This window comes from Cetorhinus maximus, chromosome 21 (assembly GCF_964194155.1).
Source record: "Cetorhinus maximus chromosome 21, sCetMax3.hap1.1, whole genome shotgun sequence".
Lineage (NCBI taxonomy): Eukaryota > Metazoa > Chordata > Chondrichthyes > Lamniformes > Cetorhinidae > Cetorhinus > Cetorhinus maximus.
In genome coordinates, this window is record NC_135899.1 from 64327367 (window position 1) to 64353319 (window position 25953).

Here is a 25953-nt window from a genome sequence, read left to right on the forward strand (position 1 = left end):
GCATGGACATGCACAATGAAATAATTTATTTGGGAAAGCTGAGGCTTCAAAGTATTTTGATTATTTTTGGGACAATATAGTACTTGGCTTAATCGTAGCAGCTATATAAAATGAGTGTGTTTGTACTTTAGAATAAAGAAATAGTTGGTTCAAAGAATATTGCAGAAACATCCCTGGCACGACAATAGACAGCAAGAAAAAGAAAAGGCCAATCTTATAGAGAGTATAATGAAGAGTTTTTGCCTGGTATTTAAATTAGCCAGGCCTTACAAATTAGAAAATGCTACTTCCAGATTGGCTTTCATTGATCTAAACATATTTATCAGTGAGCAGCCTTCATCAGGGCTTGGAATCTTCAAAATTGAAGCTTCTGAGCTCTGAATTTTGAACAGGTCTTCCCAGGAACAATGGTGCCGGGTGCCAGTGGAGCAGCAACAGCAGAGAGGGCAAGTGCACAGAAGGGAGCAGAGACTAGTTGGCCAGACAGGGCCAAAGGGGCCAGTGAATGGCAGGGCAGGTCAGACTGGCAAACAAAAACACAAGGATAATTGAGGTTATGTGACTTTGTCTAGGAGAAAGATGGAGGGTGGGTTTTCATTGTACTATGGGCTATAACTTTGTGTATAGGAGCAGAGCAGGATTAAGGCACAAAGAACATGGTGATTTTTGCACATATTTTGCTTAAAATGGGCAAGGGAAAAATTAAAACTTTTGCATTTAAATTTATGTGAAATATATCAAAGCAAAAATCCAACAATCATTGGACATTGAATCACAAGTGATGCTAATACTAAGCCATATAATAACTGTTACTGTGCAATGTTTAAATAACAGGATTATTCAGTGTGCATTGCTAAATCTCATCACCGAAAAGAGAATGTTACTATGTTACTAAGGACCCTGAAAATGCAACTTCTTTTTTACCTAAAGAAGTTTTGACAAATTTAAATGCCTGGCAGGGGCTCCAAAAAGTGAAAATAGATTTTATGTTTGCATTTTTCAAAATAGATGGGTGCAATTTTGTGGAACAGAGCAGCCAGTTCTTTTGCACACACAGTTTGTCTCATAAGGCAATGTTAAAGAGTACAACATGCAAATTTACCACAAAACCAGGCACTATGCAAGATTTGGCACATTTAGGAGACTTTTCCTCCATGAATAGGCAATGGGTTAAAACATTAACTCACTACAGTATCATATTTGCAAGCTCACCAAGAGTAATGGGGGAACAAACATAAGTTTATAGCCAGCCATTGTTTCGTAAACATGTTTGCAAAGCCCTCAACAGATGTGCGTTTTTGAGCAGTGCACAGCAGCAAATATTTGTCTGTAGAAGATGTAGCTTTTTACAGATTTTCATCAATACAATTCAGAGATTGCACCAACTGTTTAAGATCAGCACTGAAATAGTTTGAAGGAGGCCCAGAGTTGTGTGTGGTCTAGACTTGCTCTGATTAAAACAGCAATAGCATGGACACACTGCAGCTGGTCACTCCTTCAGGCCAGTGGGTTCTTTATTTCTACATGGGAAATACAGCAAACCACAAAACAAAAGGGTATAAATAAAACTGTTTATTTCAACAAATGAAAGAAATCCATCGCACTTCTTGAGCAGACATTTACATCCCTGAAGCTGTCACAGATTACTTACTGGCCTGACTACTAGTTCTGCTACTGTGGCACTTAGGGACAGACATGGAGCTCAGGAAGTTATAAAGATGGCACACTCCAATAAGGTGACTTTTGTTATTTTCTGTGCTGCCATGAAAGTGGCTGGATTAAATAGTCCCATTTGTGTTGCAAGTTTGTAGAGCCAGCTCAAGCCACCTCCACTGCATAACACCCCAAGCAGAATCAACAACCCATTGCCAGCCTTGGACATGGTCCTTCATTCAAGCAAGAGATTTGACCATTGCCAGTTTTGAAATCTAATGAAGTCAAGTGCACAAACAAAATCCTGCTGTCCCTATGCATGCTGGCTCAATCACAATACAGTTTTCAGGTGTTCTTTTCAATGTGCCATTAAATACACATACCTATTCACAGAGGAGGAAAAAGCCCTGCTAGAACTCTGACATGAAATATGGCTGGTAAACGATGCATGTCACAAACACCAACTATTCTTAACAAGAAGTCGGCCAGGTTTGACAAGCGTTTATTCATGTGTGAGATTCAGAAAGTGAGCTTCAGTTGTAAGACAGCCAGCTGGTTTATAGCCAAGTTAGTGCACTTCCCCTCAGGTGCTGTCATTCAAAGGTCAAGACTCCAGCCACTACTTTTCAACAATGAGAGGAGATGTAATTTTGCCAGTAATTTCAAGGCTTCTGTAACAGACTGCCACAGTTGGGGGTGTTTGGAAGCCTTTTTATTTTCAACATTTACAATGCCCTACATCAAGTGGAATGGAGGAGTTAAAGATCAAGTCCAAATAGGTGTGCCACCATTCTATGAAGCTGTTGAGAGGAATTGAGAAGTTTGCATAATAATGTGATCATATTATGGTACCACGCAAGTGTGCAAATATTCTGACAAATGAACTTGCAGGATTCCTGGTAACATCTGACAGGACAAGGATGTGTTTGGTTATCTATGCTGAAAGTGGCACCACTAACAAAAGGCCAGGAAGAGCAGAAGCAATCTCATAACTGAGAAACTGGCCCGTGGTGTTATGAAACAAATGGCTGTCCGACGAAGAGAAGTGTTTTGTTGTAAATATAAAGCCATAAACTTGCATCCAAAGTGACATTCTAAAGGAATGTGTGGATGTTTGTTCACTAAACATGCAAATGTCTTATTGAATAAGCAAGTAATGCAGTCATTCACGATATTTAATTATGATTGCTTGCCCAAAGTGATTCCTCACATGCAGCCCACTGGATGACTTTGTTTTTGTACATATGATATTCTGCTCAAAAAGGCTGGCCCTCCCCTGGCATAATGTACAAAAAGCTAAAGCATTAAAAAATTGACTGCCATGGTTTTTGTTATTTTTACATTTTATGACTGACTGACATTACCCTCTGGCCACAGGTAGCACAGCAGAAACAATAACCATCCTGGAATTTTTAAAGAGAAATGAAACCATCATCTTTTAACTGTCTCTGAAGTTTAAAAATAAACAAGTGATAACAGCTTTAACATGATATTTTAGTTCAAAAAGTTTCTTACATTTACCTTCCAAGTCATTTGGAAAAACAAATTGAACAGAGGTGTTAACATTGAAGAAAAACATCAGCTACAATAAGAATTCAAAAAAAAATTAATTCGAAGGGGGATGGTGGTGTAGTGGTAATTTCACTGGACTATTAATCTAGAGACCCAGCCTAATCCTCTGGGGACATAGGATCAAATTTCACCATGGCAGCTGGTGGAATTTAAATTCAATTAATAAATCTGGAATATAAAACTAGTATCAGTAACAGTGACCATGACAACCATCAATTGTTGGAAAAACCCATCTGATTCAGGAATGTCCTTTAGGGAAGGAAATCTGCTATCCTCACCAGTGTGACTCCAGACCCACATCAATTTGATTAACTCTTAACTGCCAGTTCAGGGCAATCAGCTATGGGCAACAAATGCTGGTCTTGCCAGCAATACCCACATCCCATGATAGAATAAAGAAAATAAAGCACACATGTTCTAATCAATTAATTTAAGCAGTTAATAGTCAAGTATAAAACTGAAAAGCTTTTAAAACTAATTCTCTATCTTGTTTTCAATTATTTTGAGGGAAAAAGCTCAAAAATCCTATGGAAACTTTTTTTCTTGTTGAGCTACAAGTTCAAAGTTTTGGAATAAAGCCCAAAATCAGCCATTAGAAAATAATTAATTGCATTTATATGGAGTCCTGTGACATCTCAAAGTACATCCAGGATATAAAATAAATCACAAGTACCTAACCTTCTGGTTTACATATTCATTATAAAAGTGTGTGGGCACTTAAGAATCTAAAGTGTGAATGAATCACTCATGGCCAATTAATGGTACAGACTGCAAAACTGATAGATACACTAAACAAAACAAAAAGCTCCAAAATGTCAGAACTTAAAGCAAGGCTACATTTGACATTTCTATAGATAAACATTTTTTTAAAAAAAACAGAGTTTGCTCTGTCAGTTGTCGTTTTGACTGTTGATTTGGTGTATATGGATTTGCAAAAGGCATTTGATACAGTGCCACACAATAGCCTTGTGAGCAAAATTCTAGCTCATAGAATAAAAGGGAAAGTAGGCACTTGAATAAGAAATTGGATGAGTGACAGGAAACAGTAGTGATAAATGATTGTTTTTCAGATGGGGGCAAGGTTTGTAGTGGAGTTACCCAGGGGTCAGTGTTGGGACTCTTGCTCTTCCTGATAAGCTTTAATGGCCTGGACTGTGGTGTTCAGAGCATGATTTCAAAATATGAAGATGATATGAAGATTGGAAAAGTTGTCAAATGTGATGAGGATAGTCGTGAACTTGAAAAGGTCAGGTGTGTTGGTGGATTGGGCAGACAAGTGGCAGATGAAGTTCAATGCAGAGAAGCGTGAGGTGATTCATTTTGGCAGGAAGAAATGGACAGACAGTATAAAATAAAGGAAGAGACTGTAAAGGAGGTGCAGGAACAGAGGGACCTTGGTTTATATGTGCACAAATCATTGAAGATGACAAGGCATGTTGAGAGAGCAGTTAATAAAGCATATGGTATATTATGCTTTATTGGGGAGGTAATGGCATAGTGGTATTGTTGCTGGACTAGTATTCTAGAGACCCAGGGTAATGCTCTGGGGACCTTGGTTCGAATCCTGCCACGGGGGATGGTGGAATTTGAATTCAATAAAAATCTGGAATTAAAAGTCCAATGATGACCATGAAACCACTGTCGATTGTTGTAAAAATCCATCTGGTTCACTAATGTCCTTTAGGGAAGGAAATCTGTCGTCCTTACCTGGTCTGGCCTACATGTGATTGCAGACTTACAACAATATGGTTGATTCTTAAATGCCCTCTGAAAATGGCCCAGCAAGCCACTCAGTTGTAACAAACAGCTACAAAGATACAAAAAAAAGGAATGAAACTGGACGGACCACCCAGCATTGACCTAAGCACCGGAAACAACAATGGCAACCACAGCCCTGTCGACTCTGCAAAGTCCTCCTTACTAACATCTGGGGCTAGTGCCAAAATTGGGAGAGCTGCCTCACAGATTATGTTCAGCTGTTGCTTAACTAATCAGCCTCACAAAATCATATCTTACAGATAATGTCCCAGACTCCACCATCACCATCCCTGGGTATGTCCTGTTCCACAGGCAGTACAGACCCAGCAGAGGTGGTGGCACAGTGGTATACAGTCGGAAGGGCCATGGGAGTCCTCAACATTGACTTCAGACCCCATGAGGTCTCATGGAATTAGGTCAAACATGAGCAAGGAAACCTCCTGCTGATTACCATGTACCACCCTCCCTCAGCTGATGAATCAGTGCTCCTCCATGTTGAACTTGAAGGAAGCACTGAGGGTGGCAAGGGTGCAGAATGTTCTCTGGGTGGGGGACTTCAATGTCAATCACCAAGAGCGGCTCGGTAGCACCACTACTGACCGAGTCCTAAATGACATAGCTGCAAGACTGGGTCTGCGGCAGGTGGTGAGGGAACCAAGAGGGAAAAACGTACTTGACCTCATGCTCACCAACCTGCCTGCCGCAGATGCATCTATCCATGACAGTATCGGTAGGAGTGACCACCGCACAGTAATTGTGGGAGCAAAGTCCCGCCTTCACATTGAGGATACCCTCCATTGTGTCGTGTGGCACTTCAACTGTGCTAAGTAGGATAGCTTTCAAACAGATCTAGCAACTCAAGACTGGGCATCCATGAGGCGCTGTGAGCCATCAGCAGCAGAATTGTACTCAAACACAATCTGTAACCTCATTGCCCGGCATATCCCCCACTCTACCATTACCATCAAGCCAGGGGATCAACCCTGATTCAATGAAGAGTGCAGGAGGGCACGCCAGGAGCAGCACCAGTTACCCAAAAATGGAGGTGTCAACCTGGTGAAGCTAAAAAACAGGGCTACCTGCGTTCCAAACAGCATAGGCAGCAAGTGATAGACAGAGCTAAGCGATCTACAACCAACAGATCAGATCTAAGCTCTGTAGTCCTGCCACATCCAGTCGTGAATGGTGGTGGACAATTAAACAACTCACTGAAGGAGGAGCTCCACAAATATCCCCATCTTCAATGATGGAGAAGCCGAGCACATCAGTGCAAAAAAAATAAGGCTGAAGCATTCTCAACAATCTTCAGCGAGGAGTGCCAAATGGATGATCCATCTCTGCCTCCTCCGGAGGTCCCCAGCATCACAACTGTCAATATTTAACCAATTCAATTCACTCCATGTGATATCAAGAAACGGCTGAAGGCACTGGGTACTGCAAAGGCCATGGGCCCTGACAACATTCCAGCAACAGAACTGAAGACTTGTGCTCCAGAACTTGCCGCGCCCCTACCCAAGCTGTTCCAGTGCAGCTAAAACACTGGCATCTACCCAGCAACATGGGAAAATTGCCCAGGTACATCCTGTAGACAAAAAGCAGGACAAATCCAACCCAGACAATTACCACCCCATCTGTCTACTCTCCATCATCAGTAAAGTAATAGAAAGGGTCATCAATAGTGCTATCAAGTGGCACTTGCTTAGCAATAGCTTGATCATTGATGCCCAGTTTGGGTTCCGCCAGGGCCACTCAGCTCCTGACCTCTTTACAGCTTTGGTTCAAACATGGACAAAAGAGCTGAACTTCCGAAGTGAGGTGAGAGTGACTGCCCTTGACATCAAGGCAGCATTTGACCGAGTGTAGCATCAAGGAGCCCTAGCAAAACTGAAGTTGATGGGAATCAGGGGGAAAAAAAACTCTCCGCTGGTTGGAGTCATACCTAGCACAAAGGAAATGGTTGTAGTTGTTGGAGGTCAATCATCTCAGCTCCAGGACATCACTGCAGGAGTTCCTCAGGGTAGTGTCCTAGGCCCAACTATCTCCAGCTGCTTCAACAATGACCTTCCTTCCATCATAAGGTCAGAAGTGGGGATGCTCGCTGATGACTGCACAATGATCAGCACCATTCGCGACTCTTCAGATACTGAAGCAGTCCATGTCCAAATGCAGCAAGACCTGGACAATGTCCAGGCTTGGGCTGACAAGTGGCAAGTAACATTTGCACCACACAAGTGTCAGGCAATGACCATCCCCAACAAGAGAGAATCTAACCATCGCCCCTTGATGCTCAATGGCATTACCATCACTGAATCCCCCACTATCAACATCTTGGGGGGGTTACCATTGACCAGAAACTGAACTGGTTTCAGAATACTGTGGCTACAAGAGGTCAGAGGCCAGGAATTGCGCCACGAATAACTCACTTCCTGATTCCCCAAAGCCTGTTCACTATCTGCAAGGCACAAGTCAGGAGCGTGATGGAATACTCCCCACTTGTCTTGATGAGTGCAGCTCCTACAACACTGAAGAAGCAGGACACCATCCAGGACAAAGCAGCCTGCTTGATTGACACCACATCCACAAACATTCACTCCCTCCACCCCTGACGCGCAGCAGCAGTGTGTACTGTCTACAAGATGCACTGCAGGAATTCACCAAGGCTCCTTCGACAATGCCTTCCAAATCCATGAGCGCTACCATCTAGAAGGTCAAGGGCAGCAGACACATGGGAACTCCACCACCTGAAAGTTCCTCTCCAAGCCACTCACCATCCTGACTTGGAAACATATCGCCGTTCCTTCACTGTCGCTGGGTCAAAATCCTGTAACTCCCTTCCTAACAGCACTGTGGGTGTACCTACACCACATGGACTGCAGCAGCTCAAGCAAGCAGCTCACCACCACTTTCAAGGGCAACTAGGGATGGGCAATAAATGCTGTCCCAACCAGTGAAGCCCACATCCCGTGAATGAATAAAAAAAAAGGGCATGGAGTACAAGAGTAAGGAGGTCATATTGAACTTGTATAAAGACAATAGGCCGTACCTGGAGTACTGTGTCCAGTTCTGGGCACCATACTTGAGGAAGGATGTGAAGGCATTGGAAAGGCTACAGAGGACATTCACAAGAATGATTCCAGGGATAAAAGGACTGTAGTTATGAGGATATATTGGAGAGATTGGGACTGCTTTCCTTGGGGAAAAGAAAGCTGAGAGGAGACATGATAGAGGTATTCAAGATCCTGAGGGGTATGGACAAGGTAAATAGTGAGATACTGTTCCCACTCAAGACAGCAACAAGAACTAGAGAACACAGATTCAAATTATTTGGCAAAAGGAGTAATAACATTGTGAGGAAAAATTTTGTTGCCCAGAAGGTGGTTGGAGCCTGGAACGAATTTCTTGAGAGGGTGCTGAAGGCCGATTCGATCAAGGTATTCAAAAAAGGGAACTGGTCGCTATCACAAAGAGAGAATATGCAAGGTTACAGGAATAAGGCAGGGGACTAGGCAGAATTCTCCTTCAGAGAGCCAATGCAAACTTGATGGGCTGAATGGCCTCCTTAAGCACTTAATGAATGTGATCCTGGATTTCAGCAACTCTTCTGTGAAAACCAGCACCTCATGGTGCAAGAACAATGCAACTCACCATATGGATCAGTATTTTTTTTTTAAAATTCACAGCTCAGTTTATTTAATACTGATAGGGTTGGGAGGCAGAGATCTTGTGGCACAGTTTGTAGTGTCCCTACCACTGGGCGATAAGCTCCGGGCTCTTCAGGACTTGATGGCCACAGAAGGTGCCTTCTTAATGTGGCCAAAAAGGTTGATTATCAGCTTGTAAATCCTCCCAATATGTCTGATGGTAAGTAGTAACAGCAGGAGAGTTTCCTGGTCAGCCAAACTGTAGAAGGCAATGACAAACCACTGCCGTACTTTGCCAAGCATAATCATGGACCAATCCAATGCAAGTCCATGGTTGCCAACCCCCTCTTAAGGCCTGGTACCTAAAGGAAGTGGGGGGCAGGGGCAGAGAAACAGTGTGGTCGGGAAAGCACCTCCCCGCAGAAGAAATTGGATCCGCGTTTTTCCTCCAACAGTTGGGGTATCAAATGTAAATTGAATTGATGTTTTGAAGGTGTGGATGTTTGTTTCATAAATGAATTGAAGGTACATTGCTCTAAATAAGATTGAAACAACAAAAAATTATACCAACACCTTACAAGTCTTAATTTTTGGGTATGATTGTTAAACACCCAAGTGATGCAAATCCTTCCAAATCTTGCAAATAACATTCACTGTAATTCACTCACAGCTGCGCTGTACTGAAGAGCAAAGCTTGTTTTTTAAGCAAGGCAAGTTAATCTTCACTAATCTTAGAAAGGAGTTTCCTTTTAAATGTTGATAAGATAAAGAAAGTTTTACTTAAGACAGAGAGAAGAAATTTTCTGAGGGCAGAGTATCTTTGGGACTCCCTTCCTCAAAAGGCAATGGAAGCAGAGTCTTTGAATGTTTTCAAGGCAGAGGTAGATTGATTCTTGATAAACGAGGTGGCAAAAGGTGTTGGGGATAGGCGGGAGGTTACAATCAGATCAGCTCAAAGGGCCGAGTGGCCTACTCCTAACTCATGTTAGTATGATCACCATCCACATAAAAAGTAAGATTGTAAATGAGGTAAACTACTAAACCAAAAAGATAGCAACAATCAAATATACGCTTTATCTGGAGAGCTTGCAATTGGTGCCTTTCAAATCCTCAGCATTTGTATCAATTAGTTGTGCTGACCTCTACATTCTTTCCGATTTAGAGGAAAGCATGCCAGGGAGTTCCTTGCATGTTACTCTTTGTAAACGGCACTGCAAAAACTGGAGCTCAGAGTGCAAGTGCAGGAGGGATCGAAAGAAAAAGGGCAAGGAGGATGCCCAACCATAAATCTACAATTTTGTGCCTGCAGGTGGGACACGGTTTAGTTTTCATTTTAGGAAATTTCAAATAAGGTAACAATTTAAGGGGGAAATGTTTTACTCCAAGAGTCTCACCATTAAGACCAACTTGATAGACAGGTAACAACTAGTCAACTAAACATTTTGTCAACATATTGATTTAAATATGAGAGACTGTTTTGGAAATGTTACACATCTGATATTGCGAAATTGGTAAATTTACAAATACTTGGAAAATTCAGTGTCTTTGCACACAGGATGTTAAACAGAAGCCCAGGAGCAGGCTTTAAGCCCACAAGGGTGCATTTGTATAATTAAGATTTTGCACTAAACCTGCAGTTGCTCACTACTTACTCTCTCACCCTGGCCGTCCCCCTGGTCCAACCCTTATCTCGGCTCCCTCAAGTCCAAAGGCTGCAGATTTGAAAGGATATGGCGAGCAACTAATTTAGACGGCCACTGTCCAAGAGACCCAACTTCTGCTCCCTCTACCCTATTCCCAGCTAAACTGCTGACCACCTAGCTTCCTCTCCCAGTTCCTATGTTAGCTGATATTGTTAAAAGTTCTCTCTTCAGGCGTTGTTCCTCTCTCCTTTTAAAAAAAGTCATCACCTCTCTCAAAAAACCATACCTTGACCACACCGTCTTTGCAAACTACTGCATCTCCAACCTCCCCTTCCTCTCCAAAGTCCTTGAACATGTTGTTAACTCTCAAGACGATGCTCACTTTTCTGAAACTTCATATTTAAATGCCTCCAATCAGGTTTCCACACCTGCCACAGTTCTTATCGAAGTCACAAATGATACCCTATGACTGTGTCAAAGGTGCACAATCCCTCCATATGCTTCTCTACCTCTCTGCAGCCTTTGACAGGATTGACCACAACATCCTCCTCAATGCCTCTCCAATGTCATCCAGCTGGGTGGTTCTGGTTCCATTTTTATCTAATCATAGCCAGAGAATCACTTGCACTGGCTTCTCTTCCTGCTCCCGCACAATTACCTCTGGCGTCCCCCAAGGATCTATCCTTCGGCCTCTCCTATATCTCAACTAAATGCAGCTCCTTGGCGACACCATCCAAAAGCACAGTCAGTTATCACAGCTGATGATATCCAGCTCAACCTCACCACCATCTTTCTCGACTCCTCCGCAGTTGCTGAATTATCAGACTGCTTATCTGACATCCAGTATTGGATGAGCAGAAATTTCCTCCAATTGCTTGTTGGGAAGAAATTGATATTGGTCCTCACTCCAAACTCTGTTCCCTAGTTACTAACTACATCCCTCTCCCTGGCAGCAATCTGAGACAAAAACAGTTTGTTTGCAATGTTGGTGTCATATTTGACCCCAAGATGAGCTTCAGCCATATATTCATGTCATCACTAAGACCACCTATAATCTAAGCATCACTTAAGACCTCTGTATCATTGCCAGACTTAGGACCCGTTTCAATTCATCGGCTGCTGAAACCCTCATTTATGTCATTGTTACCTCTAGGCTTAACTGTTCAATGAACTCCTTGGGCTGGTCTCCCAAACTCTACCTGCCAGAAATTTGTATTCATCCAAAACTTTGCTACCCATGTCTTAACTCACAAACCCCGTTCACCAACCACCCCTGTGCTCGTTGCTTGACTGGGAATCAGTCTAGGTCAATGTCTTGATTTTAAAATTCTCATCCTTGATTTTAAATCCCTTCATGTCTTCAGGCCACCTCTATCTCAATCCCCTCCAGCCCCACAACCCTCAGATATCTAAGCTCCTCTAATTCTAGCCTCTTGAGCATCCCCAATTTTAATCGCTCCACCATTGGAGACCATGACTTCAGTTGCCTAGGCCCCAAGCTCTGGAATACCCTTCCTACACCTCTCCACCTCACTTTCCCCCTTTAAAACACTTCTCAAAACTTAGATCTTTGACCAAGTCTTTGGTCACATGATCGAGTGATCGAGTATCTGAGCATCTCCTTACATAGCTCAATGTCAAAATGCTCTTATGAAGCCACTTAGGACATTTTATTACAATAAAGGCACAATAGATATGAGTTGCTTTTATTATATAGACCCAAATGCTGTGATAGGCTGACACCAGAACGGGGCATTCCCTGGAATCTGATGTGGAATGCGAATTGTATATGAACATGTTCATCAGTCTAAAGTGAAGCTGCACTTGCAAATGCACTGTCAGAGACCAAATGACCCAAAACTTAGACGTATCATATACAAGGAGCAAAGCCCAAGGTAGGATGGGGAATAAACAGCAGGTAATTGCTAACATCATATGAAAGAAAGAGGTCTGGGGGTAACAAAGCAGAAGCAATGTAAGCAAAGGCATATGCTACAGTTGAGCCATTACTGCTTGCAATGTCATCAGAAGCCTATTGTTAGAGGTTATGAAGTCAAGCTATGATACTTTTTTGTACGTTTGCAGTGTTAGTTCAGAATATCGACAGATTGAACAGTATTTTGTGTCTTCACTGTATAAGACTTCGAAAACTCCCCAAACATACTTAAAAATCAAGAGGCAAACAGGAGGAAGGAACTTTATCACCATCACTAGGGAAAAGGTGCTGGGCAGACCTAAAGGCTGACAAGTCCCCAGGACCAGGTGGCCTGCATCCCAAGGTCTTAAAAGAAGTGGTTGCAGAGATAGGTTATAATCTTCCAAAATTCCTTGGATTCTGAAAGAGTGCCAGAGGATTGGAAAATAGCTAATGTTACACCTTTATTCAAGAAAATGGCAGGGTGGGAAGGCAGAAAGCAGGAAATTATAGGCCAGTTAGCCTAACACTTTAATAAGAAAATTGCTAGAATCCATTATTAAGGAGGTCATAGCAGGATACTTAAATCATAATTTGATCAGGCAGCATCAACATGAGTTTGTGAAAGGGAAATCAATTTTAATGAATTTGTTAGAGCTTTTTGAAGTAACAAGGTGGATAAAGGGGAACCTGTAGATGTGGTGCACTTGGATTTCCAGAAGATACTTGATAAGGTGCCATATCAAAGGTTACTACACAAAATAAAATTACATGGTGTAGGGGGTAACAAATTGGCATGGATAAAGGATTGGCTAGCTAAAAGGAAGCAGAAGGTAGAAATAAATTGGTCTTTTTTGGGTTGGCAAGCCATGACAAGTAGAGTGCCACAGGGATCAGTGCTGGGGTCTCAAACTATTTACAATCTACCCAGAGGGTGGTGGGAATCTGGAACTCACTGCCTGAAAGGGTGGTAGAGACAGAAACCCTCATAACATTTAAGAAGTATTTGGATGTGCAATTGCAATGCCATGGCATATAAGGCTGTGGGCCTAGTGCTGGAAAATGGGATTAGAATAGTGTTTGACCAGCACGGACTCGATGGGCCGGAGGGTCTTTTTCTGTGCTGTAGACCTTTATGACTCTATCAATGATTTTGTTACGGACAGGAGGGAGGTCAGTTCAAACAGCAGTTTTCCTCTTATCAATTATCTGTAAACAGGTGTTTTGAATTAGTTTGTTTTAAAGAATAAGCAGTGGCATATTTTTTTCCTAACCTCTTAATTTTTGTGTGGTCCAATTTTACTAATAATCCACAGCAAACATGAGTTAGGGTTAACTCAAGTTAGCTTGTTTCACAAGTTCAAAATCCACGAAAGAATTGTCCACAACATCCCATTCCACATTCACACTGTAAAGGTGGGGGGAATAAAGACAAGGTTTACAGTACCAGGACCACAGAAAACTAAATATTGGCTCACATGAGTTCCAGAGTCCAAAAGTAGGATCCAATGAGGAATTCTTTCACACAGACGTTTCATGCTCAGGTGGCTGGAGACCAGCGTTGTAAGGTTTGCCTTTCAGGTTGATATTGCAAGATGAAGTGGGCATGCAGAGATTGAGTCGATTCTGTAGGGGATGGTACGAAATCTTCCAGCAGAGACAGGTTAGATGGGCCGGTTGTCCTGTCTGGACACAACCTACTTCTTTATGGCTTTCCAGTCAGATGGTAAAACAGCAAACTGGATGTGCAACCCTGAAATATATTAAACTGTTCCAGGGGCCAGATTCTTGGATCATGTGACCTTCCTCCTCCACAATGACTTCAAAAAGGGATATTTATCCAACGTCTGGAATTGGCTCTTTTCAGGACTGATAATGTCTTAGCCATTATGGGTTGAAAGGGGCACCATTTATGTTGAGAGGCTGGCGCTTGGGAAGTCATGCTCTCAGTAGACCAATAATTCTGCGAGCAAGGTTGGCTTACCAAATGCAAATGGCATTCCTGCAGCTCCCTTTGAAATTGGTCTGAACAGTCCCAGGTTGTCTGTTAGTAGTTCCCTAGGCTTAATAAGTGTGACATTCCAGAAACTGAGAAGTGAATTCTTTTATTCTGGAGAAAAAGTCCAGTTTAAAAATAAAAAATAGCAATAAGGATAATGTTTTTAAATTTATACAGTGTTGGGTTTCTTTTACATGTCAGAGGAACCCAATAATTTGGATGATGGGGCCAAGTGTATGGTAGCTATATTAGCCAATGACACCAAGATAGGTAGGAAAGTAGTTGTCAAGTGCAGGTAAAGAGTCTGCAAAGGGATATAGGTTAGATAGGTTGAGGTGAGCAGGCAAAATTTTGGCAGATGGAGTACAATGAGGGAAAATGCAAACTTGTACACTTTGGCACGAAAAATAGAAAAGCAGTATACTATTTAAATGGAGAGAGATTGCAGAACTCGGTGGTACAGACTGAACTGGGTGTCCTGGTGCATGAATCACAAGAAGTTAGTATGCAGGCACAGCAAGTGATTAGGAAGGCAAATGGAATGTTGGTGCTTATATTCCATACTCCTTGCAATAAAAGTGGGAAGTTTTACTGCAGATGTACAAGGCTTCGGTGAGACTACATTGGAATACTGTGTACAGTTTGGATCTCCTTATTTGAAAAAAAGGTGTCATTGCGTTAGAAGCATTTCAGAGAAGGTTCATTCAACTCATTCCTGGGATGAGGGGCTTATCTTATGACGAAAGGTTGGGTCTATACCTATTGGAATTGAGAAGAATGAGAGGTGATTTTATTGAAACATATAAGACCCTGAGGGGATCTGATAGAGTAGATACCGGGAGGATGTTTCCACTTGTGGCAGAGACTAAAACCAGGGGACAGTTTGAGAATAAAAGGTCTAAGACAGAGATGAGGAGAAATGTTCTCTCCCAAAACAGTTGTTACTAGGTGGAATTTTCTTCCTCAGAAATCATGGCAGCTGGGTCATTGAATTTAATCAAGGTAAAGTTAGACAAGTTTTTAGACAAGGGGGTCGAGGGTTATGTGGAGGGGTGGTGGTGGTTTGGGTGGGGGGGGGGGGGGGGGGGAAGAGGAGAGAGAAAAGAAAGACAGCAAAGTGGAGTGAGGCCTAACCAGATCAGCCATGATCTTATTGAATGGCGGGGAAAGCTTAATGGACTATGTAGATAGTCCAACTAGGGAAGGGGCAATACTGGACCTGGTATTAGAGAATGAACCCGGCCAGGTGGTCGAAGTTTCAGTAGGAGAGCATTTCGGGAAAAGTGACCATAATTCAGTAAGTTTCAAGGTACTGGTGGATAAGGATAACAGGAGTCCTCGGGTTAAGGTGCTTAATTGGGGGAGAGCTAATTATAACAATATTAGGCAGGAACTGAGGAATCTAGACTGGAGGCAGATGTTTGAGGGCAAATCAACAACTGACATGTGGGGGGCTTTCAAACATCAGTCGATAAGAATTCAGGACCGGCATGCTCCTGCTAGGATGAAGGATAAGCATTGCAAGTTTCAGGAACCTTGGATAACGAAAGATATTGTGAGATTAGTCAAAAAGAAAAGGGAAGCATTCGTAAGGGCTAGAAGGCTGGGAACAGATGAAGCCCGTGGAGAATACAAAGAAAGTAGGAAGAAACTTAAGGAGTCAGGAGGGCTAAAAGGGAACATGAAAAGTCACTGGTAACCAGGATTAAGGAAAATTCCAAGGCCTTTTATACATATGTGAAAAGCAAGAGGGTAGCCAGGGAAAGGGTAGGCCCACTCAGGGATGGAGGTGAGAATGTGTGTGTGGAGCCAGAAGAAATGGGAGAGATAGTAAATGAATACTTATCAGTATTCACCAAAGAGAAGGACTTAGCGGGCGATTTGTCTAGGGAAGAGTGTGTAGCTAGCCTGGATCATGTTGAGATCAAAAAAGAGGTGTTAGGCGTCTTGAAGAATATTAAAGGTGGATAAGTCCCCAGGGCCAGATGAGATCTACCCCAGAGTACTGAGGGAGGCAAGGGACGAGATTGCTGGGGCCTTGACAGAAATCTTTGTATCCTCACTGGCTATGGGTGAGGTCCCAGAGGACTGGAGAATGGCCAACGTTGTTCCATTGTTTAAGAAGGGTAGCAGGGATAATCCAGGAAATTACAGGCCAGTGAGCCTTACGTCAGTGGTAGGGAAATTATTGGAGAAGATTCTTCATGACAGGATTTACTATCATTTGGAAGCAAATGGGTGTATTAGTGAGAGGCAGCATGGTTTTGTGAAGGGGAGGTCGTGTCTCACTAACTTGATCGAGTTTTGCGAGGAAGTGACAAGATCGACGATGGAAGGGCAGTGGATGTTATATACATGGATTTCAGTAAGGCCTTTGACAAGATACCTCATGGCAGACTGGTACAGAAGGTAAAGTCGCACGGGATCAGAGGTGGGCTGGCAGGATGGATACGGAATTGGCTTGGTCATAGAAGACAGAGGGTAGCAGTGGAAGGTTGCTTTTCTGAATGGAGAGCTGTGACTAGTGGAGATCCGCAGGGAACTTTGCTGTTTGTGGTATACATAAATGATTTGGAGGAAAATGTAACTGGGCTAATTAGTAAGTTTGCAGACGACACTAAGGTTGGAGGAGTTGCAGATAGTGAAGAGGATTGTCAAAGGATACAACGGGATATAGATCGGTTGGAGACTTGGGCGGAGAAATGGCAGATGGAGTTTAATCCGGACAAATGCGAGGTAATGCATTTTGGAAGGTCTAATACAGGCAGGAATTATACAGTAAATGGCAGAACCCTTAAGTGCATCGACGGGCAGAGGGATCTGGGTGTACAGGTCCACAGGTCACTGAAAGTGGCAATGCAGGTGGATATGGTAGTCGGAAAGGCATATGGCATGCTTGCCTTCATTGGCAGGGGTATTGAGTATAAAAGCTGGGAAGTCATGCTGCAGCTGTATAGAACCTTGGTTAGGCCACACTTGGAATATTGTGTGCAATTCTGGTCACCACATTACCAGAAGGATATGGAGGCGTTGGAGAGGGTGCAGAGGAGGTTTACCAGGATGCTGCCTGGTCTGGAGGTTATTAGCTATGAGGAGAGGTTGGAGAAACTCGGATTGTTCTCACTAGAGCGACGGAGATTGAGGGGCGACTTGATAAAAGTTTACAAAATTATGAGTGGCATGGACAGAAGTAGATAGTCAGAAGCTTTTTCCCAGGGTGGAAGAGTCAATTACTAGGGGACATAGATTTAAGGTGAGAGGAGAAAACTATACAGGAGATGTGCGGGGCAAGTTTTTTTTTCGTAGAGGGTAGTGAGTGTCTGGAATTTGCTGCCAGAAGAGGTGGTGGAAGCAGGTACGATAGCGGTGTTTAAGAGGCAGCTTGACAAATACATGAATAGGATGGGAATAGAGGGATACGGACCCCGGAAGTGCAAAATGTTTTAGTTGACAGGCAATGTGATCGGCGCAGGCTTGGAGGGCCGGACAGCCTGTTCCTGTGCTGTACTTGTCTTTATTCTTTGTTCTTTTCTTGACTGCTCCTACGTCCTCTGTTCCAATGACATCATCTTTGTCTCAATAACTCATTCAGACAAGTATTGCTCGAAATGTGATCATTCTTAGTTTAAACAATATTCAAAGTGGATGGGAGAGAGGTTTTGATAATTATAATAAAAAAAAACTTTCATTTTTTCCTGCTCCTCATTTCACCAAAGCAGACCTATGCCTTTATAGAAGATAACACACTTAGCTTCATTTAAGTTGCCTCTGGGGGTCTCTATTTGGTCAGATAATGTATTCTAATGCATTATAATTGTGCGACTGCCTCTTGTAAGTGATCTCACACTACTTCTTTCCAAAATCAGGAGTGTTATACTACAACTTTGGTGCAGCAACACAAACTACAGTATGAAGAATTTGAGAAATACAAGGAGAATTAATGGACTCATATTCAATAAACTACTATCCTCCGTGAAGCAGAGATTCATGTAACCACAAACTCAGATTCATAGTACTGGAGTACTATGCAACAGGTGCAATAAAACGAAGAGTAAAAGGAATAAAGTAACTTATTGCTGCTAGAATCAATGACTCATATTTCACGTGTAATAAAATATGAATAAAGAAGATACTATACCGAGAAATGTTTACCAAATCCGGGGAAGCAGAGAAGTAGCTAGACATAGCTACTTATACTTATTCAATGTAGTCAACAGAGAGCGCAACACTCCAATATAACTTCCAGATGGATGCATTGTCCTAGCATTCCAATCCAGTACCCCTTTATTGGCATTGTCAGTTACACTGCTGGCACCATTTACAAAGCAGTGCAAGTGACACACAACTGTTCACATCACTGACCTCCACCTATGAACTTAAAACAGTGTGTTTTCTTCCGATTATCAGCTTGTCTCAGAGACAGAATGGAATGGTGCTACAAGCAAACTCTTAAGTGAAAACTAGATACAAAAAGGTGCTTCTATTAAGATTTTAAAAAAAAAACTTATGCTGGCAACATTATAGTCTGCTCTTGATTCAAGTACCCTAATGCAAAGTGATGATTCTTTTTAGCACTAGGTTCCCAATTTCCTGGCTATTCACTTCAGTTAGTTCAAATTGCTGCACAATTCAAATTTCTCTAGCAAAGAAACTATTTAGAATCATGAAATGACTTACAATTAGACCATACTACATTTTTATGGTTAACATGTGAACTGCAATGGAATATTAGGCCCAAAACCAAATAATGTATCACTCAGTTTACCAGAAAAATGTTGAAATATTAAGTTGCAATGAAACCTGGTAACTCTTTACCATCTACACTTCAGATTCAGAAATAGAATGTCAGAGATCAAGAGTACAATTAGGAACAGATCACAGATAGTCTGAAACATTCCAAAGCCTGAACCGGCATGTTGAAAATGTTTAATTATTAAAACAACTGCATGTTTCAGCTAAAGCTGTTTTACTTCTGACAGCTTCTACTCCTACTACCTTAATTTCAAAAACCAAGAGAGGATCTGAAAGTGATGAAAGAATTCCCCTACCTGCACAGCTGCATGATGGGCACCACCACTAATCAGGAAGTTAAATACAAAGAGAAAATCTAGATGACGTGCTGAGACACATCAAGACCAAAGTTTGGGGCTGGAAGGGCAAATATGACATGTTAAATGAAGCTACTTAACAGAATTGGCAAATGTGGCCTGACTCGAAGTCAAAGTACAAGTCCCTACCTCAATCACAGGAGACCCAAAAGATTTGGTGCAAAATTCATTGGTAACAAAAGCAATGATTTACATACATATAGAAAGAAAAGCCTTAGAAAACCACCAATAATATTTTTATAGTGCCTTCAACATAATAAACCATCCCAAGGTGCTTCACAGGAACATTATAAAATGAAATATGATACTGAGCCATATAGGGTCAGATGACCAAAGGCTTGGTCAAAGAGGTGCATTTTAAAGGAGTGTCTTGAAAGAGAAAGGAGGTGGAGAGTTGTAGAGAGGGAATTCCAGAGCTTATGTACGAGGCAAGTAAAGGTTCAGACAGACGATTAAAATCAGGGATGCCCAATAGGCCAGAATTGACTGGGCACAAGTATCTGGAAGGGTTGTGGGACTGGAGGAGATTACAGGCATAGGGAGCGGCCAGGCTGTGGAAGGATTTTAAAATAAGGATAAGAATTTTAAAGCCAAGGCATTGTTTGACGAGGAGCCAACGTAGGTCAGTGAACAAAGGGGTGTTAGGTGAACAGGACTTTGTGCAAGTTAAGACATGGGCAGAGTTTTGGATGATCTCAAGTTTACAGTGTATAATGTGGGAGACCAGTCAAGAGCATATTGAAATAGTCAAATGTAGAGGTAATATTGACATGAAATGAGTGTTTTAGCAGATGAGCAATGTTGCTAGTGGAAATAGGTGGTCTCAGTAATGGTGTGAATGTGGTCAGAAGCTCATCTCAGTCAAACAAGACATCAAGGTTGCAAACAAAGATAAAAGGCAAAATACTGCAGATGCTGGAAATCTGAAACAAAAACAAAAAGTGCTAGATAAACTCAGCAGGTCTGACAGCATCTGTGGAGAGAAAGGCACAGTTAACGTTTCGAGTCCATATGACTCTTCTTTAGAGCTAAAGGGAAGTAGAAATGCGGTGAAATACATACTGTTTAAGGGGGTTGGAACAGGTGAAGCTGGATAGAAGGCCAGCAATAGGTGGAGGCAAAGGAGAGGTTGCAAAAGATGTCAAACAAAAGGTCAAAGGGGTGTTAATGGTGGTGATACTAGCTGAAGGAAGTGCTAATGGTGACATTAAGAGTAGAAAGCAGAATGCGATAATGGCCGGACCAGGGTAAGTGCTCTGGAAAGAACATGAGCAAGGTTGCAAACAGACTGGTTTCATCTCAGACCGTTGCCGAGAGGGATGGAGTCAGTGGCTAGCAAATGGAGTTTGGAGGTTGGCTTCAATCCTCCTAATATTTAATTGGAAGAAATTTCTGCTCAGCCAGCACTGGATGCCAGATAAGCAGTCTGATATTTTAGCAACAGAGGAGTTAAGAAAGATGCTGGTGAGGTAAAGCTGGGTGTCATCAGTGCAAGTGAAAACTAATGATTTGCTTTTGCTGCTATGGCAACACAACATCAGTATTATAAAGAAACCAGGAGAGAATGTAAAGGCCAAGGTGTTAACTTCTGTTATTTCTGTTAATTTTTTCCTAAAAACATCTAAATGTCCCATTCTTTAAAATTAAAGAAATGGGAATTTTAGGTCTTAGAAGGACAAAATCTAACAAACTAAATGAAATGCTGCATTGCTACAAAGAGGTCAAAGTAATTAGCATATGCAAGCCAAGTGGAAAGACTGAACTTCGTGAGTAATCCAAAGATATATGCAAAACCCAACAAAATGCTGCATAAACCTTTTAAATCTGTTATCTACCATCTGTTGCACCAACTTACAGCACACTCATCTTGGGGAAATGCTCCATGATTACATGCTGCTGACATGTACAGAAGAATAAAATTGCAATAAGCAGGTGGTTATTTGTAATAAAAGGAAATTACACACGTGTCAGGACAAAACGATGACATATTCTGGTTATTTGATGCTCAAAATGAGATATCACCGGACTGATCACATCCTACTTGACAAATGTGAATATATAATTTCGTTTGTAAAACCAACAGCAATGCAACATTTAATTCTTTCATGAGATCTGGGTGTTGCTGGCTAGGCAATTATTTATTGTCCACCCCCTACTGCCCTTGGGAAGGTGATGGTGAGCTGCTTTCTTGAACCACTGCAGTCCAAATGGTGTAGGTACACTGACAGTACTGTTAGGGAGTTCCGGGATTCTGACCCAGCAACAGTGAAGGAACAGCAATATAGTTTCAAGGCAGGATGGCGTGTGGCTTGGAGGGCAACTTACAGGTGGTGTTCCTATGGATCTGCTGCCCTTGTCCTTCTAGCTGGTAGTGGTCTTGGGTTTGGAAGATGCTGTCGAAGGAGCCTTGGTGACTGGCTACCATGTATCTTGTAGATGGTATGCACTGCTGCCACTGAGCGTTGGTGGTGCAGGGAGTGAATGTTTAGTGTGGTGGATGGGGTGCCAATCAAGTGGGCTGCCTTTGTCTTGGATGGGGTCAAGCTTCTGAGTGTTGTTGGAGATGCAATAATCCAAGCAAATGCAGAGTATTCCATCACACTCCTGACTTGCGCCTTGTAGATGGTGGATAGGATTTGGGGAGTCAGGTGAGTCACTTGTCACAGAATTCTCAACCGCTGCCTCTTGTGGCACAGTAATGGATCACTTATTATGAAAGCAGTAGTGAAAAATATGTGGCATTTCACAATTACATAATAGATTAATTAACAGCACTTTTTTTTTTCACAGCAAGAGGGTTCTATGATGCAACTAAATACAAAAAGAATGGATGCAGCTGTTCAATTTTAGCTTAGCACATGACACTACAGGCACCAATGAGACCAGTATTGTTCGGACAGCATACAACCAGGTTCTGCATCTTCACAGAGTGTGTTCCATGCTTGCCTTTGTTACCTCTAAACCTGACTATTCCAATGCAATCATGGCTGGTCTCCCACATTCTACTCTCCATAAACTTGAGCTCATCCTAAACTTCGCTGCCTGGATCCTGTTCACTTATGAACCCCATGTTTGCTGACTTACATTGGCTCACAGTCAACATCTTGATTTTAAAATTCTCATCTTTGTTTACAAATCACTCCACCACCTCACCCCTCTCTATCTTTGTAGCATTCAAGAAGCTTGACACCAACCTTCCAAAATATCCATGCTCATCTAATTCTGGCTTCTTGAGCATCCCCAATTTTAACTGCTTCACCTGTCTGACAAAGCTTTTGGTCATTTGGCCTAATATCTCCTTATGTGGCTCAGTATCATTTTGTTTTATAATTCACCTGTGAACCACCTTGGGACGTTTTATTAATGTAAACCCACTGTGCTATATAAAAATAAGTTGTCATCGTTGTGTAGGGTGTAAGATCTCCCAGTTTTAATATTAAAGAGCTGATAGGTAGGATCTCTGTGCAATTTGATATTTTACAAATAATCTATTAAATTTGCTTCATTCCAATTATAGTGCAAACATTATCTGTTTGAGGATGTCTCACACCTCTTGACCTAGCCAATAGATTCGGACACAAAGGCACACCCAGAGTAGTCAACACTGCACAGTCCTCTTCACTAACATCTGGGGCCAAAGTTGGGAGAGCTGTCCCAAAGACGAGTTAAAGAATAGCCTGACATAATCACACTCACCGAATCATAGCTTTCCACCATACCTCCCCATCACTGGAAGACAGGGCAGACCCACCACAGGTGCTGAAAGAGTGGTTAACATTCAGGAGGTAATGACCTTTGGAGTCCTCAACATTTGAGTCCAGACCCCATGAAATCTCATGACAACAGGTCAAATGTGGGCTAGGAAGCCCTTTTACTGAATTGCAGCTACTGCCCTGGCTCAGCTGATAAAAATGAGTATTCCTCCATGTTTAACACACTTGGAAGAAACACAGAATAGCAAGGAGACAAAATGCACTCTGGGTGGGGTGTTTCAATGTCCATCAAGAGTGGGATGGTAGCACCACTACTGACCAAGCTGGCTGAGTCCAGAAGGACATAGCTACCAGATTGGGTGTATGGCAGGTGGTCAGAGAGCCAACACAAGGAAGAAACATTTACTTGACCTTGTCCTCACCAATCTACCTGTCCCAAATGAATCCTTCCATGACAGCATCAGTAGAACTGACCACCACACAATCCTTGTGGATGCGAAGTTCCTTCTTCACACTGAAGATATTCTCCATTGTGCAGCATAGCACCACTACTGTGCTAAATAGGATAGATTCAGAACAGATCCAGCAGACCTCATGCCCTGGCAAATTCCTCACTTTCTCATTAGTATCAAGCTAGGAGATTGACTTTGGTTCAACGTGTGCCAAGGGCAGCATTAGGCATACCTAAAAATGCGATGCCAACCTGATGAAGTCACAACAGAACTACATGAATGCTAAACAGCCAAAGTAGCATGTAACAGACAGAGCTAAGAGGGCGCACAACCAATGGATCAGCCCTACAATGGTGAATAGTGGTGGATAATTAAACAACTAATGGGGATGGAGGCTCCATGAATATCTCTATTCTCATTGATGGAGTAGTCCAGCACATGAATACAAAAAACAAGATTGAAGTATTTGCAACCTCTCTCTGCCTATGTGCCAAATGGATGATATCTCTTATCTTCTCCTGCCACCTTACAGATGCCAGAATTCAACTAATTCAATTCACCCCATATTATATCAAGAAACAACTGAGGGTGCTGGTTACAGCTAAATTTATAGGCCCTTACAGCATTTTGGCTGCAGGGCTGAAGATCTATGTTCCAGAATTAGCCAAGCCTCAAATCAAGATGTTTAAGTGCACCTACAACACTGACATCTACCCAAAAATGAAAAATTAGCCAGGCATACCTCCATCCAGCCGAAGTATGCCCTGTCCACAAAAAATACGACAAATCCAACTGGGACAACTAGCCCCTCCTCTTTAGCCTACTCCCAATCAGCAGCAAAGTGATGAAAGGGGGTGGCGACAGTGCCTTCAAGTCATATTTACACAGCAATAACCTGCTCACCAATGCTCAGCCTGTATTCTGCCAGGGCCACTCAGCTCCACTCCATAATTTCTGCCATGGTCAAGAATGGGCAAAGGCACTGGATTTCAGAGGTTCCAACACTGGCAAGCAGATAGCAGTATGTACCATCCACAAGATGCACTGCAGCAACTTACCTGGGTTTCTCCAACAGCACTTCCCAAAGCCCATGACCTCTATCACCTAGAAGGACAACAGCAGCAGACACACGGAAGCACCACCACCTCCAACTTGGCCACCATCCTAACTTGGAAGTGTACTGCTGCACTATCATCACTGGGATAAAATCCTGGACCTCCCTATCGAACAGCACTGTGCCTTCACCATTTGGAATGTAGCAGTTCAAGGCAGCAGCTCAGCCCAACAGCAATTAGGGATGGAGCAACAAATTGTCAGTAACACCACATCACATGAATGAATAAAAAGACTCATTTGGCAATTCCACACTTGCATTGCAACACAATTTGCAACAACACAAAGCTGAATTTGATTCACACAGACACAGTGTACCTTGTCTATTGTTTTAGATATGCACCAATGAAGCCACTTTAAAAAAAAATAAGCAAAACCCTCCAAAAAGCTGATGGAAGTCACAAGATAAACATGCATCACCTTTACAAATGGGAGAACAGAATAGGTGAAAGCTGACCTGTATTAAATGTAGCATGTGCTGCCACACTGGGTGAAAAACAAACAGATTTAGGGTTTACCTCTAGTAAAGCCCCCTCAATTTGGTCAGGTCATCCTAGGACACTTCAAAAGATGGTTGGGCTAAAAAAAAAGAGGTGCCTCAATGTTTTGGTGACTTAGGCAAACAGCTCAAGAGGGAGATGTTTTTAAAAGCAATACAATGCAACCTGATTGAAAATGTTCAGATCTGTGCAGTGAAAAACGACCAGAGGGACAGAAATGAAAACCCAAACAAGTTATCAGCTCCCTCCCCTCCATCTTAAACAGATGACATCATTGGTTTCAAGCGGCTCTGTGCAATGGGAAAGCCCTCAGTCAGTACTGGGGCTGCAGTCAGTTTACCTGTGCGTCAATGACGAAGATGAGAGCCCCTGTACCCCTGAAGATCATCTCATAGTCGAAGGTGGGGTCGAAGAAGTCCACCTGGCCTGGAAAATCCCAGATCTGGAAGTTGACAAAGGAACTGTTGGAGATGTCGTCCTTGTAGATCTTGTTGGTGCTCTCCAAGAAGAGGGTCTCATTGGGGGACATCTTATGAAAGACCACCTTCTGGATAGAGGACTTGCCGCTGCGCCTGAGGCCCATCAACAGGATGCGGGGCTTACTGTCAGACTGCGACTCGCTGCCTTCCATGTCGGCCTCCTCCACTCCGTAGCCGAAGTCTTTGGGGAAAGAGTCCACCACCCCATAGCTGCTAGCCAGCGGCTCCTCGTCCACGTACTGGATGGACATGTCACGGCTCGGGCGGGCGGGCAGGCAGAGGGAAGGAGATGAAGCCGCCCGATGCCGCACTCAGTCTCGGCGCTGCTCGAGCTCAGCCTCCCGCACCGCGCAACCGAGCTCACCTCACCTTCCTCCTGGCGTTACTTCGTCGTTTATTGGCTGGCC

General features: G+C 42.7%; 1 protein-coding gene across 1 annotated transcript in view; it reads right to left on the minus strand.

Annotated features, from left to right (window-relative positions):
- The window catches only part of rragca (Ras-related GTP binding Ca), a 45252-nt gene extending 19317 nt beyond the window's left edge, over window positions 1-25935 (minus strand). Inside the window, exon 1 of the mRNA XM_078567005.1 lies at window positions 25408-25935. Coding sequence (XP_078423131.1) covers window positions 25408-25797 — 390 coding nt within the window. The 5' untranslated portion in view covers window positions 25798-25935. The remainder of the gene's footprint in view (window positions 1-25407) is intronic.
- Window positions 25936-25953: the final 18 nt, after the last annotated feature.